At 42.4% G+C, this 16,170-nt stretch overlaps 1 protein-coding gene across 4 annotated transcripts in view; it reads left to right on the forward strand.

Annotated features, from left to right (window-relative positions):
* Window positions 1-962: 962 nt before the first annotated feature.
* Window positions 963-16,170, forward strand: part of LOC125739882 (NACHT, LRR and PYD domains-containing protein 3-like) — a 29,375-nt gene continuing 14,167 nt past the window's right edge. For 3 of the 4 annotated variants that reach the window (XR_007397361.1, XR_007397362.1, XM_049010416.1), the window contains exons 1-12: window positions 963-1,114; window positions 5,119-5,229; window positions 8,616-8,708; window positions 8,834-8,911; window positions 9,010-9,079; window positions 9,677-9,944; window positions 10,108-10,149; window positions 10,318-12,082; window positions 13,309-13,482; window positions 13,903-14,076; window positions 14,191-14,237; window positions 14,340-14,363. Coding sequence is in view for 2 of the 4 variants with exons in the window: in XM_049010416.1 (XP_048866373.1) it covers window positions 9,065-9,079; window positions 9,677-9,944; window positions 10,108-10,149; window positions 10,318-12,082; window positions 13,309-13,482; window positions 13,903-14,076; window positions 14,191-14,237; window positions 14,340-14,363 (2,509 nt within the window). In the remaining 2 variants the exon portion in view is untranslated. The remainder of the gene's footprint in view (window positions 1,115-5,118; window positions 5,230-8,615; window positions 8,709-8,833; window positions 8,912-9,009; window positions 9,080-9,676; window positions 9,945-10,107; window positions 10,150-10,317; window positions 12,083-13,308; window positions 13,483-13,902; window positions 14,077-14,190; window positions 14,238-14,339; window positions 14,364-16,170) is intronic. The other variant, XM_049010417.1, reaches the window with a different exon arrangement.

A 16,170-nucleotide genomic window follows, 5' to 3' on the forward strand; every position in this document is an offset into this window, starting at 1 on the left:
TGTAAAAACAAACATTTTGCTTGCTATGGTAGGACATATACTAAAAGTGGAACGATAGAGTGAAGATTAGCTGGTCCCCATAGGCACCCCACTTGCCATGAGGACCCCTGAAATTCACCATGGATGGTCGACTTTGTCGCTCACAGGCAGGGGTTATGGGCCCCACATACCCCAGTGCCGTTGCCCCTTTAAGACGTCTGACTAGGGGTGAAACACTGCGCTCTGGACCAACAGCTCATGGGTCCGAATCCAGTTCCAGTCGTACCTCTCAAAATAACTGTAAAAATAACTTACTTAGCTTTTAATTGGGAAACAAAGTCTTACATACACCTTACTTCAGCAAAACTTTATTATATATATTTTTTATTTATAAACTATATAATAATGCAATGATAATAATAGTAATGATTTATTATATAATATATTCATTTAAATTACACAATGTAAGAAACATCAATCATAAAAAAAAAATATTGTAAAAATCATTTAATTAACATGGCTCCTTGTAGTGTGCATTCAACTCTCCGAATGACCTTCCTTCCATCTTTTCATAGAAGAATTTATTTTGAACCTTCTGTGCCCAAACTCCTGCTTCTGCGGCTGCCCACACTGCTTGCAGGTGTAGTGCTGATGGGTCACAGGAGGTGGGATGGGGAGACCCTGTGCCCTGGCCAAGGCTTCAGCTGCCTTCCACTCAGTGCTCCGGCTCCAAATCTTAACCTGGGCAGGTTGCCGGGGCATCTGCCTGCAAGGGTGGATACGGGTGTTTGTGGTATGGTTTAGGGAGACTGTGGTGTTGGTGGGGGGCTATGGGTGGTTGAGGTGTCGTGGGGGGCATGTAAGGGGGCAGGCGGGACTGATGCAGGGAGCAGAGAGGCAGGCTGGGGTTGCGGAATAGGAACAGTGGCAGCTCGCTGCCTTCTCTGTGCAGCCTGCCCAGACAGGTCTGGAGGGTAGGTGGAGGAGAGCTGTTCCACCCTCCTTTCACACTTTCATGTGATCTGTCCAACTCCATAACTACCTTGAAGAAGTTTCAACGTCTTTAGAACTAGAGATTTCTCCCTCCAAAACCAGCATCACTGGGTTTTGTCTGCTTCCCTGTTCAGTTCTTAAGGTAAGACGGAGAATATTTTAGCAAACTGATATTAGTTAAATTATAACAGTTTATGATTTTAAATTCTAGGACTAGATGTGTGACATGCTTAAGACCCAAGTAAAAATAATGTTAAAAATATATATTTTAAATCAGCTACATAAAATGTTGCTAATGTATTTCTTTGCGTGGGTGTCTCAGTGTTCCTCTGCAAGCTGCTTGTGCAGGAATTCTTACTTACACAGTACTTTGTTACAGTACTTAATGAATAGACCAATGTGATAATATTAATAAACACAGGGCTTGTTTTCTTCGTAATGTACATGTTACACATACTTCCTGCTCCTGGAGAGCTTGCAGGAACTACAAAGTACAAAATGGAAACTTATCCATTTATTTTCCTATTTTAAGAGCAATTGACTTCTAAAGCAGGAAAAATAATACAATTTTTGCATGGCATGGTGGTGCAGTGGTTAGCACTGTTGCCTCACACCTCTGGAACCCGGGTTCAAGTCTCGCCTGGCTTACATGTGTGTGGAGTTTGCATGTTCTCCCCATGTCATCGTGGGGTTTCCTCTGGGTACTCCAGTTTCCCCCCACAGTCCAAAAACATGCTGAGGCTAATTGGACTTGCTAAATTGCCCGTAGGAGTGCATGTGTGTGTGAATTATGTGTGAGTGTGCCCTGCGATTAGCTGCCCCCCCATCCTGGGTTGTTCCCTGCCTCATGCCCATAGCATAGGCTCCAGACCCCTCACGACTCAGTAGGATAAGCGGTTTGGAAAATGGATGGATGGCTGCCCTTCATAACTAATGAGCAAGTTTGCAGGAGGCATGATGAGAATTCCCCCACACAGCAATAGCTCTAAGTAATCATTTTCTGTTTGACTTTATCAGTCACTCATATCATTGTGGAGGAGTATTGACCCACTCTTCTTTACGACGTTGCTTGAGCATTTCAGTCGAGTTTATGTCTGGACTTTGGGCCGTTGCAACAATGATCCTTTTCTGATTCAGCCATTCTGTTGTAGATTTGCTGGTGTGCTTGGGATCATTGTCCTGTTACATGACCCATTTTTGGCTGAGCTTTATCTGTCAGACAGATGGCCACACATATGACTCTACAATGCTTAGGTATACAGAGGAGATTGTGGTCGACACAATGACTGCAAGGTGCCCGGGGCTTGTGGCTGCAAAACAAGCCAAAATCACCACCATGCTTAACAATTGATATGAAGTGTTTGTGCTAATATGTTGTTTCATTTTCTCCAGACATGGTGCTGTGCATCATGGCCAAACATCTCCACTTTGGTCTTGTCTGTCCAAAAGTCTTGTGGTTTGTTTAGACGCAACTTGCAAACCAAACCCTACTTGGTATTTTTTGTACTGTAATGTTGCACTTAATGTCTTGTTAATTGTCAATAGTTTTTGGTGAAGGCATTCAAACAAGAATTTCATCGTACTTTCACTGTACTATAGTTTGCACACATGACAATGCCTTCTTAGCTCAGATTGAGCTCGGGAGCAGAAGAAACTTAAGCTTCCATTAAAGCTGTACAGGGAGGCACAGAATAGTCTTCAGAATATTTTTTCTCCTGTGTATGAAAATAATTTGTTGTAACTTCTGATCATTTACTTAAAAAAAAAAAATGATGCGATGCTACTTTTATATTAAATCTGTACAGTATATAAACACATAGTTCTGTAACAAAAGGTGACCAATCTGCCTCCAAGATTTTTGGTGGTACTGCATCTCGCACATGCATGGCCTTAATTCCATGAGTAGATGCACAAACGACGCGTGGAATGAATGTGGAATATATCTGATGGCCATGATGCATAAGCAAACTCATTGTGAATGTTGAGTATAAGCCTTCGATAGTCTTTGATGTGCAGCTCCTGGACCCACCCACTCCCCTGTAGACCAGTGGCCCTGGGCGTGTATCTGCATAGCATGTCATGGTCCTGCCTTTGATATACCATTGTTTTTTTCTAAATCCACTGCAATGGTGTTGGTTGATTAGGGTAAGAATATAAAACGCCATATATATAGCAGACCCCTGCTTTCTAATTGCAGCGACAGAAATGAATTTGCTTTTGTGTGTTGATCTGCAGCTAGTTTGAAAGGCTTTGGTCTCTGTAAGGGCTTCCTGTGTAGGGCGTCTAAATATTAAAATGCTTTCTGTTTTTGTGAAGAAAGAGTACTGATTATATTACTCCCTTTGAGTTCACCCAAAATTAATTGGCTAATTTGCTGAATAAGACGTTTTTCATTTGCTCACTTTAATTGCCTGTCCAGTATAATTGTTTGATGTATGATAATTCCCATGTTCTTGAATTAATATTACATTCATTAACTGTTTGCTGTATTATCTGGGTTTCCTTGGACCAAATTGACTTTATTTGCCAGCTAGGAAGTACACCATCTCCTCCTAATTCAGATTTGTACAGTGATCGGTTAGACTGTTTATGGTAAAGGTTTGTGTTTTACGTTGTCTGCACCACAGCATGAGTGGTCTTCTGCTGGTTCTTGACCAGTCACTGAATTTCACTCCAAGCCACTGCTCTATGTCTGTATATTAAGGGCTGGTTAACATCCACAGTGTGGCAGTGAATTGTTCCAACCTTTGGTGCAGTCAAATGCATGCAGTACTTGAAGTGGGGAAAACAGGTGCCAATACTCCCCTTGTTATTCTGAGCTTCGTGCAGGTACCTTCCTTGTTATTCAGTTTTACGTGCTGTTACTCCCCTTGTTATTCAGTGCCAGGTGCCAATACTCCCTTTCTTATTCAGTACCAGGTGCCAATACTCCCTTTCTTATTCAGTGCCAGGTGCCAGTACTCCCCTTGTTATTCAGTGCCAGGTGCCAGTACTCCCCTTGTTATTCAGTGCCAGGTGCTAGTACTCCCCTTGTTATTCAGTGCCAGGTGCCAGTACTCCCCTTGTTATTCAGTGCCAGGTGCCAGTACTCCCCTTCTTATTCAGTATCAGGTGCCAGTACTCCCCTTCTTATTCAGAATCAGGTACCAGTACTCCCCTTCTTATTAAGTGCCAAGTACCATTACTCCCCTTCTTATTCAGTACTAGGTGCCAGTACTCCCCTTCTTATTCAGTGTCAGGTACTAGTACTCCCCTTGTTATTCAGTACTAGGTGCCAGTACTCCCCATGTTTTTCAGTGCCAGTACTCCCCTTCTTATTCAGTGCCAGGTGCCAGTACTCCCCTTGTTATTCAGTACCAGGTACCAGTACTCCCCTTCTTATTCAGTGCCAGGTGCCAGTACTCCCCTTCTTATTCAGTATCAGGTGCCAGTACTCCCCTTCTTATTCAGAATCAGGTACCAGTACTCCCCTTCTTATTAAGTGCCAAGTACCATTACTCCCCTTCTTATTCAGAATCAGGTACCAGTACTCCCCTTCATATTCAGTACCAGGTGCTGGTGCTTCCCTTGTCACCTTTCACTTTTCACATGGTCGAACCACAGTCACTCTTCTCACGATTTGGCTCTGTCAGTCATGTGCAAACCTTTTTATTTCCTGAGATAGCTAACCATAGTAATTATTACGGCTGTTTACATCCCTGTGGATGCCAGTGTTTGCACTGCCCAGAATCCACTATACAGTGTAATGAAAAGCAGCAGTGGTCTCATCCTGATGAAATTAATATCATAGCTGCTGAATTCTCACATGCCTAAAGAGTTTACTCCCCAAATTCACTCAGTACATGAACTGTGCCACCAGGGGGCAAAACACACTTGACAGTGTTTATTCTAACAGCAAGCATGGCTACAGAACTGAGCCTTTACGTCATTTATGCCAGATGCTGCTTCTTCCCAGCTACAGACAATGAGTGGGGTGTTTTTGAATATCAGGACTTAGAGCAGTACACACAAACGGTGCTGTTCTACATTGCAAGCTGTGCTGACAATGTTACTGTAAAGAAACCTGTCCAGATTTTTCCCAGAAACCCTGGATAATGAGAGAAGTCCACTCACTCATCAGGAACCGTGACATTGCCTTCTGGACAGGGGACAGGGTACAGTACTGCACAGGGAGAGCTGACCTGAGGAAGGGGATCAAAGCTGCCAAGACGGAACATAAACTGAAAATAGAGGACCACTTCACAGACAGCAACCATGGTGGGTGTGGCAGGGAATACAGCAGATCACAAAGTTCAAGGGCAGCAACATCGCTACTGTTAATGCAGACGCCTAATGAGCAGAGGAGCTAAACAGCTTCTTTGCTCGCTTTGAGCAACAATGGTCAGACACAACCACACTAACCCCCCCCCCCAGCTTCCAGCACCCACACACTCACTCTGCAGGAGCATCAAGTGAGATGTGCATTCAGGCAAGTCAACCCTAGGAAAGCTGTTGCTCCTGACAGAGGATCAGGGAAAGTACTTAAAGCATATGCTTATCAGCTCTCTAGCATCCTCACCAAGATCTTCAATCTCTCCTTATCACCACTCACCATCCCTCCCTGCTTGAGGTCATCTACCATCATCCCTGTTCCAAAAAAAGTCTGACATAACCTACCTTAACGATTACAGGCCAATCGCTCTCACCTCAATGGTGATGAAGTGCTTTGAGGGGCTGGTTGCACATCACATCCAGGCCAGCCTAACACCCTCCTTCGATCTCCACCAGTTTGCCTAGAGATCAAACCAGCCCACTGAGAGTAATCAGGAAAAACAAGCTGGGTCAGAAGCTGCTTGTGGCCTTTGATCGCTCCGCCATCAGATGCATCCTAGCGTACTGCATTACAGTGTGGTATGCTGCCGTACTGCATTACAGTGTGGTATGCTGGCGTACTGCATTACAGTGTGGTATGCCGGCGTACTGCGTTACAGTGTGGTATGCCGGCGTACCGCGTTACAGGGTGGCATGCCGGCGTACCGCATTACAGTGTGGTATGCCGGCGTACTGTGTTACAGCGTGGTATGCCGGCGTACCGCGTTACAGGGTGGCATGCCGGCGTACTGCGTTACAGTGTGGTATGCCGGCGTACCGCATTACAGTGTGGTATGCCGGTGTACTGCATTACAGTGTGGTATGCCGCTGTACTGCGTCACAGTGTGGTATGCCGGCGTACCGTGTTACAGTGTGGTATGCCGGCGTACTGCGTTACAGTGTGGTATGCCGGCGCACTGCATTACAGTGTGGTATGCTGGCGTACTGTATTACAGTGTGGTATGCCGCTGTTCTGCATTATAGTGTGGTATGCCGCTGTTCTGCATTATAGTGTGGTATGCCGCTGTTCTGCATTATAGTGTGGTATGCTGGCGTACTGCATTACAATGTGTTATGCCGGGTGCTAATCTGCAGAGAGGACAGTCCTCTAGAGGGTTAGAAACTCTGCCCAAAAAACCATCAGCCACTCTCTGCCACCCTTGGAAGCCATCGCCAGCTCCCCCTGTCTCTCCAGAGCCCAAACATCCTTAGAGACTCTGCCTGTCCTGCCCACCACTTGTTTAACCTGCTGCCCTCTGGTAGGTGCTACAGGTCCATCTAAACACGCACCTCCAGACTCAAGGACAGTGTCTTCCCTTGGACCATAAGATCACTGAACAACAACAAAAAATAATCCTTGCGCAATAATAGTCTTTAGTTATTATAGAAATCAATTTAATAATACTGATCCATTACTATTCATCTTATTCTTCAGAAGGATTGATTTTTGCTACTTGCCTCTGTTTCTTACATATACAGTCCCTGACAAAAGGCTTGTCGCTTATCTATTTTGTAGAAACACCTGCTATTAACCTGACTTTTAATTAATCAATTGATGTTACAAATAGCTCATATGAAAAGCTAAAACCCTACCAAATGATGTTTAATGCATTGAAATTAAGTAGTTTCACTGAAAAAAAGATTTATCATTTAATCAAGACAGAAAGGTCAAATTTTGGCAAGACAAAAGTATTGTCGCCTATACAGAAATTGACCAAATGTACTGCAAATACAAAAATATGTCAGCAAATTAAGTAGTGGTGCTGTGAGATCCAAATTTAATATCTTGTATGACTTCCATGAGCTTGAAGGACTGCATCCATGCGGTTTGGCAAGGATTCATACAATTTATTGATGAAGTCATCAGGAATAGCAAAGAAAGCAGTCTTGCATGCCTCCCAGAGTTCATCAATATTCTTAGGTTTCATCTTCCATGCTTCCTCTTTCATCCTACCTCACACATGCTCAATGATGTTCATGTCTGGTGACTGGGCTGGCCAATCCTGGAGCATCTTGATCTTCTTCGCCTTGAGAAACTTTGATGTGGAGATGGAAGTATGTGATGGAGCACCATCCTGCTGCAGAATTTGGCCTCTTTTATGGTTGGGAATATAAAAGATAGCTAAGATTTCTTGGTATGTCAGACTATTGATGTTGCCTTCCACCCTGCAGATCTCTCGCACACCCCCATACTGGATGTAACCCCAGACCATGATCTTTCCATCACCAAACTTCACTGTTTTCTGGGTGAATCTTGGATCCATGCGGGCTCCAGTAGGTCTCCTGCAATATTTGTGGCGACTGTGGTGTAATTCAACAGAAGATTCATCTGAAAAATCCACCTTCTGCCACTTTTCCAGCGTCCATCCTTTTAGCAGGCTGTGGGCCTTGGCAAATGCCACACGGTTTTTCAATTGTCTTTTGTTTAGTGCTGGCTTCTGGGCACTGATTCGACCATGGAGGCCATTTCGAGACAGAATCCGACAAACTGTTCTGGTTGACACAGGGACTTCAGGTGACCAGGTCTCGTGGAGCTCTGCTGCAGTGGAAAATGGGCTGGCCTTGGATTTTCGAACCAACAAACGGTCCTCTCGAGCAGTTGTCTTGCGGGGTCTGCCTGACCTGGGCTTGTCAAAAACGTCTCCAGTCTCTTCAAATCTTTTTTTTATCCTCTGTACTTGACGCTGAGACACATTGAAGGTGTCTGCCACATCAGCAGTGGATCCGGTCTTCAGCCTCTTGATGATCAACACTTTAGGGTGAATCTTAGGCATGTTTGCAGAGGACTAGTTGCAGGGTGAATCTTAGGCATGTTTGCAGAGGTCTAGTTGCAGTTGATGTGAAGGTCTAGTGTAGTGGGGTTCTTTTTATACACACCTGAGACCTAATTGATCCATTATTAGTCACAGGTGAAGCTCATATGACAAGGCGACAACACTTATGTCTTTGAAAAAATTGACTCAATGGCTTTACCAAGCTTTGAATATTAGAATACTTTTTGACAGTTTCGTTTTGCACTGAAACATTACTACAAAAGCTGTTGGGAATAAAATGAGCCATTTCTTGTAAAAAAAAATCTTGATTAGAAATATATTTCAGCGGCACTTGAGGTCAATTTGTACACAAGCAACAAGACTTTTGTCAGGGACTGTACATACACAGACAAGTATTTATTTGTTTGACTGTTTTTTTGATTCTTTATTGCATTGAATAGAAGCAGCACGTTTAATTTTCTTGTGTATTTTTTATACAATGACAGTAATGCTACTATTCTATTCTATTCTAATCTATAGTCATTCATTCTCAGGTGCCAGTACTCTCAGCAGATATTGTGAGGTGTCTGTACTCTGAAGAGACAAACAAAGAGGTGCTGGTACTGCATACCTGTGAGTACTGACCCACTTAAAGCACTGAATACATTGATAGAAAAGCGTATAGTTTCACTTCCAAAGTACCCATTGAATACTGAAGGAACATGCAGTGTAACGGTTATACCCTTTTTGGACTTAAGCACAGGGTGAAATATGGCCCATAGCTATGAGTCCAAATGGTCAGTGGACGTCTCTGCCTGTGACTGCAAACTGCCTGTGTGAGTAATAACTGACCAGTTTGCTTTGGTTGTAAGATATTACAGCTGGTAACTGGCTTTTGAATATAAAGCTAACATTACTTTGGTTTTTATTACAGAGTCAGATTGTGATACACGGGAACTGGTTTCTTTACAGCCATAATCATCTAAACAATGGCTCACCAAGAGGTTTGGCTACAGCATTTCGGCATTTGATGCATTTTGTCCATAAATACCAGACACTGAAAGGCAGGGAAGCTTAAGCTGAGTAACTATTTTCAGCTGAAGGTTGCTGAAAGTAGCAGATAAAAAACTCCCTCTCCGCAGAGCTCGTCCCCAGGCTACTTCCATACCGTACCGCCCTGCAGCAAATGTTACAGACGTACTGTAACAGAATAACTTCATCTAAAATATGTATAATTATATTGGATGCTGCCTTATCATGATGTTTGCAGTCTGTTTTGACTCTGACCCTATTTTATTAATATGCTCTATTGGGTCTTAACTTTAAACTGTTTATATTGGACAGGGCTCTCTTTTAAAAGAGATTTTTAAAATCAGTGAGACTAACCTGGTTAAACAAGGGTTAATAATAATGGAAAATGAACACAGACACGGTTATTATAATAATGAAAAAAAATAATAGCAGGTGTCTTCAGCAGCCACATTAGACTGTGAGCAGGAAAACTGACTTCTGTTAAGGGAAAGTTCAGCACATGTGTGTGAGTGACCATAAACAGGTTTGCGAGATCTCATGGACTCACTTCTGACATTCTGCACACTCAGAACTCGCTCACCGACCTCTTGCTGGAGAATCTGAAGGAGCTCGATGATGAAGAGCTGAAGGAGTTTAAATGGAAACTGAGTCACACAAAGTATAATGAGTTAAAGCCCCTTCCCAGGGGTCAGGTGAAGCACTTGGATAGAACAGACCTCGCCGACACGATGATAAGTTCCTACAGGGAAGTTGGTGCTCTTGAAGTCACACTAGAAATCCTGAAGAATATGACCCTGAATGACCTTGCTGAGAGACTGAAGGAAGACCTGCAGAAGTGTAATCATATTTTTAACCTTTCTTGTTTTTCATATAAAATGTAACCTTTTTTAAGCTCTAAAAATTTATTTATTATATAGCACTATATAGGATTATAGATGAAGAGATTGTTACATACTGATGTCGAAGATAGAAATGACTTAGAAATTCTTTCTCATTTTAGGTAATCAATTAGTAAATGAGCGGGGTGACGTATCAGAGAAAAGTAAGAGTTGTATGCTATTATCTACATGATTGTGGTGTTTCAGAAATAATGTGTATGATGTGAAACTTAAAGTTTTATTCATATTACTGTGAAATTGTAAAAAAATCTGTGTCTATGTGGTCAGGATTCTGTTAAAAAATTGTCCATTTTCCTTTCATATTTCTTCAGGGGAGCTAATTTTGCACAGAATAAAATGTAACCTGAAGAAGAAATTTGAGTGTGTATTTCAAGGGAAAGCTAAGGAAGGACAGTCAACACTTCTCAAAGAGATTTACACAGAAGTCTGCATAATTGAAGGGGGAGCTGGAGGAGTCAATGATGAACATGAAGTGAGACAGATTGAAACAGCATCCAAGAAAAGGCGAACAGAAGATACTACAGTCAAGTGCAATGATATATTTAAACCCTTATGTAGGCGTGAGACACCTATCAGAACTGTACTCACTAAAGGGGTTGCAGGTATCGGGAAAACAGTCTCTGTGCAGAAATTTATTCTAGACTGGGCAGATGGAAAAGCAAACCAGGACATTCACTTCATATTTGCTCTTCCTTTCCGGAACCTGAATTTGCTTGAGGGTGAATTCAGTCTGATTGAACTGCTTCACCACTTTGATCAAGAACTAAAGTCATTTCAATCTACTGAGCTGTTTAGGTGCAAAGTCTTGATCATCTTTGATGGTCTAGATGAGTGTCGTCTTCTTCTTAATTTTAAGAACAATAAGAGCTTTTCTGATGTAACAAAGAAAACATCACTGGATGTGCTGTTGACTAACCTCATTAAAGGAAATTTGCTCCCATCCGCTCTCCTCTGGATAACCTCCCGGCCAGCAGCAACCAGTCAGATACCTCTTGAGTACATCGACCAGGTGACAGAGATACGAGGGTTCAGTGATGCCCAGAAGGAGGAGTATTTCAAGAAGAGATTTAATGATGAGAGCCTGGCTGAAAGGATTATCAGACATATGAAATCATCAAGGAGCCTCTTCATCATGTGCCACATACCTGTGTTCTGCTGTATTTCAGCCACTGTCCTTGAGAGTCTTTTTAGCAAAACTGACATTGGTGAAATTCCAAAGACTTTTACTGAAATGTACACACACTTCCTAATCTTTCAGACAAGTTTAAAACATAGCAAGTATGTGCTCCAGACCCCTGTGACCGAGAAGAGGACAAGCTGGTTCAGAAAATTGAAGGATGGATGGGGGGAAAGAAATGAAACCAACCATATTAAATGCTTCCTTCTAAAACTTGGTAAACTGGCTTTTCATAACCTTCAGAAAAGCAATATCATATTTTATGAAAAAGATCTTGAACAGAGTGACCTTGACGTCAGAGAAACTTCAGTTTACTCTGGAGTGTGCACAGAAGTCTTTAAGGAGGAATATGGGTTGTATCAGACAAAGGTTTACTGCTTTGTGCATCTGAGCATTCAGGAGTATTTCGCTGCTTTATATGTCTTTCTATCAAAGTCATCAGCTAACCTACTGAAGACTGCAGTGAATCAGGCATTAAAGAGCAAGAATGGACACTTGGACCTCTACCTCCGCTTCCTCCTGGGCCTTTCAACAGACTCCAGTAAGACTCTCTTAGAAAGGCTACTGGGACAGACAGGATTCAGCTCACATAACATTGGGAAAACAGCCGAATACATCAAGAGTAAAATAAATAAGAATTTATCTCCAGAAAGGACCATCAACCTGTTCCACTGTCTAAATGAACTGGGTGACAATTCTTTAGTAGAGGAGGTACAAAGATACCTGAATTCAGGAAATCTTTCAGCAGAAGATCTCTCACCTGCACAGTATTCAGCTCTGGCCTTTGTGTTACTGATGTCAGATGAGGAGCTGGATGTGTTTGATCTGAATAAATTCTTCAGATCAGATAATGAGCACTGGAGGCTGTTGCCTGTGGTCAAGACATCCAAGACAGCTCTGTAAGTGATGTGAGGATGTAAAACATGTCTTGTCTGGCAGTTCAATATTAACATTGTTTGAAATATATCAAACATAGAGTTTCTTCCTGTTCATGGATTAATAACTTGGCTAGATTTGTTTTTCGATATTCTGAACGCATATTTTATAATGACTGAAGGTAGTGATGTAGTAAAACCCAAAAGTGACACTAACATTCACTTTGCCTTCTGATAACTGGAACAGCATCCTAACCTGCTATAGAAACAAAGAGGGCTTTTTATCTGGAGGGTTTACAAGTGAAATGATCCTTTATTTGCACAAGTACAGGTATATTGCTATGCTTCTCTTCTCACTCTCCATGAGAGACACATTTACAGGGAGAACAAGCTTATGGGTCACAGCACTGGGTTGGTTGGCATCCAGCACCCCTGCAACTGGAGGATTAAGGGCCTTGCTAATGGGCCAACAGACATGCGACTAATCTCCCGAATCTTGAACCAGCAGTCTTCTGACCATAGGCCCAGAGGCTTAACCTGCTCCACCAGAAATGTCACAGAAATGCTATGTGACTTTTACCCTGTGGGGGCCCCTGTGCTCAGCTTAGTGATACTGGAGATGTTGCTGCTGATCCTGACTGACTGAGGTCTCCCAGTCAGGAAATACAGGATCCAGTTGCAGAGGGAGGTGTTCAGGCCCAGTAATTCCTGTCAGCTGCTGAGGAATGATTGTGTTGAATGCTGAAGAGCAATCTCACATAAGTGTCCTTTTTGTCCAGGTGGGTGAGGGTTAGGTGGTGGGTGGTGGTGATGGCATCATCTGTTGAGTGGGTGGTACGATACGCAAACTGGCGGGGTTACAGTGAAGTGGGCATCTGTGATTTTATTTAGTTCATTATGAGCTTCTCAAAACACTTCATGATGATGGGTGTGAATGGTAGTTATTGAGGCAGGACACAAGACCTCTTTGGCATGGAGATGATGGTGGTGGCTTTGAAGGATGTTTGAACAACAGTGTCTGTAAGGACAGCTAATCTGCACATCCCCTGACCACACAACGAGGAATGTTGTCTGTGGGTTGATTCTCAACATAGTTCTCCTCACATCAGTCATGGTCAGGCAGAGCATCTGCTCGTTGAGGGGAGGGGTGATCTTCCTTGCTTCCATGTCATTCTGTGCTTCAAACTGTGTAGGTTAACATTGTGTAGGTTATATATGTGTCTGTGTCTTAACATGTTTTCTTTTTCCAGGCTGAACAGCTGTAGTCTCACAGAGTCATGCTGTGACACGTTGGCTTTAACTCTCAGATCAAACTCCTCACCCCTGAGAGAGCTGGACCTGAGTAACAATGACCTGCAGGATTCAGGAGTGAAGCTGCTCTCTGCTGGACTGGGGGATTCACACTGCAAATTGGAGATACTGAGGTCAGTCCAGTTTGACAGTATAAATACTAAACTTTAATATTATAAAGTGTTTCTGTGGCTACAAGGAAAGTCAGACAAGCGAACCGCTGCACTCACACCATTTCATTCCCACTAAGCAGGTATCAATTTACACTTTTTACTTTTCAGTTCTTTATATTTTTCAGATAAGAGGACATGATGCACATTTTTCAGTTCTTTATATTTTTCAGATAAGAGTACATGATGCACATGTTTTATTTTAGTTTTGTCATACTGACTTAATATTGTTATATTAAGCATAATATTGTTGTAGCTTTGAGGGGGAGGTGCTGATAGGGCTGTTTGGTCGCTTTGGGCACATCAGCACTGGCATTCTGAAGAATCGTTGCCATTTGTACGCCGCTGTATTTTGTCCAAAATTTTGTGATTTCCTTTCTATAGGCTGTCAGGCTGTAGAGTCAAAGAGAGAGGCTGTACTTCCCTGGCTTCAGCTCTGAGATCAAACCCCTCACATCTGAGAGAGCTGGACCTGAGCTACAATCACCCAGGAGACTCAGGGGTGAAGCTGCTCTATGCTGTACTGGAGGATCCCAGCTGTAAACTGGAGAAGCTGAAGTGAGTAGAGATCGTGTGTCTGACACGCTGCAGATACTTATTCATGTATGTGAAGAAGAGGCACCAATAAATAAATGGATACAGCAGTACTATGTCATTCTGCTTCTCCTATAGTGTGGATCACAGTGGAGAGTGCAGGACCAGACCAGGCTTACAGAAATGTAAGTTTGTTTGCATGTCTTTATTAATAATACCATTATTACTCATTTATTATTGTATTCATGCAGATTTTAAAATGAATGTTTTTTTTGCACTGTATGTAGATGGATTTCCAAGTTCATGTTTTGGTGAGTTTCTCTGTATCATGTTAGACAACATCCAAAGGTGTAAAAACAAAGCAGACATCACAAAAAAGATTATTGATTCATCAGTTCTTGTTTTAAACAAACGTCTAGGTTTGGGTTTATACATTACTTGTTTCTTAAATAAAAATAGTATCTGGGTACAAACAAATACTTTACAGCTACTTATATTGTGCTTGTGTGAGAATATAACAGGGTGAAATACATTCTGAAATGGCCGTGCATCTTTAATTGCACAAGAAAGCCTTCCCATTTCTTCTTCTTTCGCATGCGCTAAGCGTACTTTCATTAGTATTGTCCTATGATGGCACCCGTAGTCTCCCCCAAAATGGCTGTGACACTGAGCGTCTCCTCAGTAGTTCTGCTAAGCGACTTTGTCGCTAATTCTAGTGAATTATTAGACACTTTTTAGCGAATTCTTTTTCTAAAAGCTCCTAGCAGCAGGAGGTGCCAAATGTAGTGACATTTTTGACAAACCTTAGCTACGTTTTGGACAACGTTGTCATCGATTTGGAAGTCAGCTGAGCTCCCTGTTACTAAGCTCCCTGTTACCCTCGCCTCTCAGAGGGAGTTCACCTGCTGAGCTGATCATTCTCACAGACATACTGTATGTGGAGTTCTGTCTAAGGACACTCAATGATCTTGAATAGAAATCAGATCAAATAACCAACTGTAGTTTTGTTCCTTTTGTAAATATGGCCAGAATTCACGTGTATGACCTTTAAATTAAGACGTAAAATGTGGCAGCAAAAACCTGACCTTGAGCACACAATTTCCTATCCATTGACTGTTAACAGTTAATAACAGAGAGAATATAAGGGCATTGGGGCGGAGCTTAGTAGGGGTTGGTTGATGACGTCATTAGCGGGGGGGTGGGGGTCGTATCCATTTATTCTGATTGGTCCAGTGTCATGTCCGTATATGGTATCACATGTGCTTGGCAGTTAGAGGTCACGTGGGGTGAATATGTCATTATGTTGATAAGGGGAACGTGGTTTGTCAGACACGGAGCTGTTAAAGTTTAAGAGAATAAAAATACATTATATGTGTTTATTAAGTAAGGAATAATTGACGACGGGCCGTTGAATTATTAGAAAATAATGCACACCCGAGGTGGTAATGCGGCCACGACGTGAAGCGGAGTGGCCGTTACACCTCGGGTGTGCATTATTTTCTAATAATTCAACGGTCCGGAGTCAATTATTCTGCTTATACTACGGTTGCCACACCTCAAGACATCGATCAGATGATATATTTCAAGGGATTCGTCCGGTTTTTCTACTTAAATCGCTATTGTGAGTAGGATTATTTCTTCCGCATCTCATCCAACGACTCTTTTGCTAGTTCCAAAATGTCATTTTAAAGCTGGCAATGGAGGCTTGAGCCGTTGATAGCAGACTAATGCAGTTAATAATGAAGTTATTAGAAAGAGAGCGAGAGAGACAGCTTGTATGAATTAGGCTACCTCTGTGTGTCCCTCAACAGTGTTCTGAAGCACCGTCTCTAAACTGTAAGTCTGCTTTAAGATGCAGCGCTGTTATTACCTCGCTAGTGAGAAATGTCATGTGTAGCCTTTAAGTTGGTACACTAGGCTAACTAATACTGCTGCAGCCCAGTTGTTGAAAGTTTCATATTCACCGTAAATATTAAAATTTACTTTCGGAAAATCGTCTGTCATGTTGTTGTTTTTGTTAGTCCTGTGTGCTGTATAGGTACTGTATGCTAATTTCCGTTATTACAGTTAACTATGCGAAGTGATATGGAACTGTAATGCGGTCAAGAGAGCTACCTG

The sequence above is a fragment of the Brienomyrus brachyistius genome, chromosome 4, assembly GCF_023856365.1.
Source record: "Brienomyrus brachyistius isolate T26 chromosome 4, BBRACH_0.4, whole genome shotgun sequence".
NCBI classification, from domain to species: domain Eukaryota; kingdom Metazoa; phylum Chordata; class Actinopteri; order Osteoglossiformes; family Mormyridae; genus Brienomyrus; species Brienomyrus brachyistius.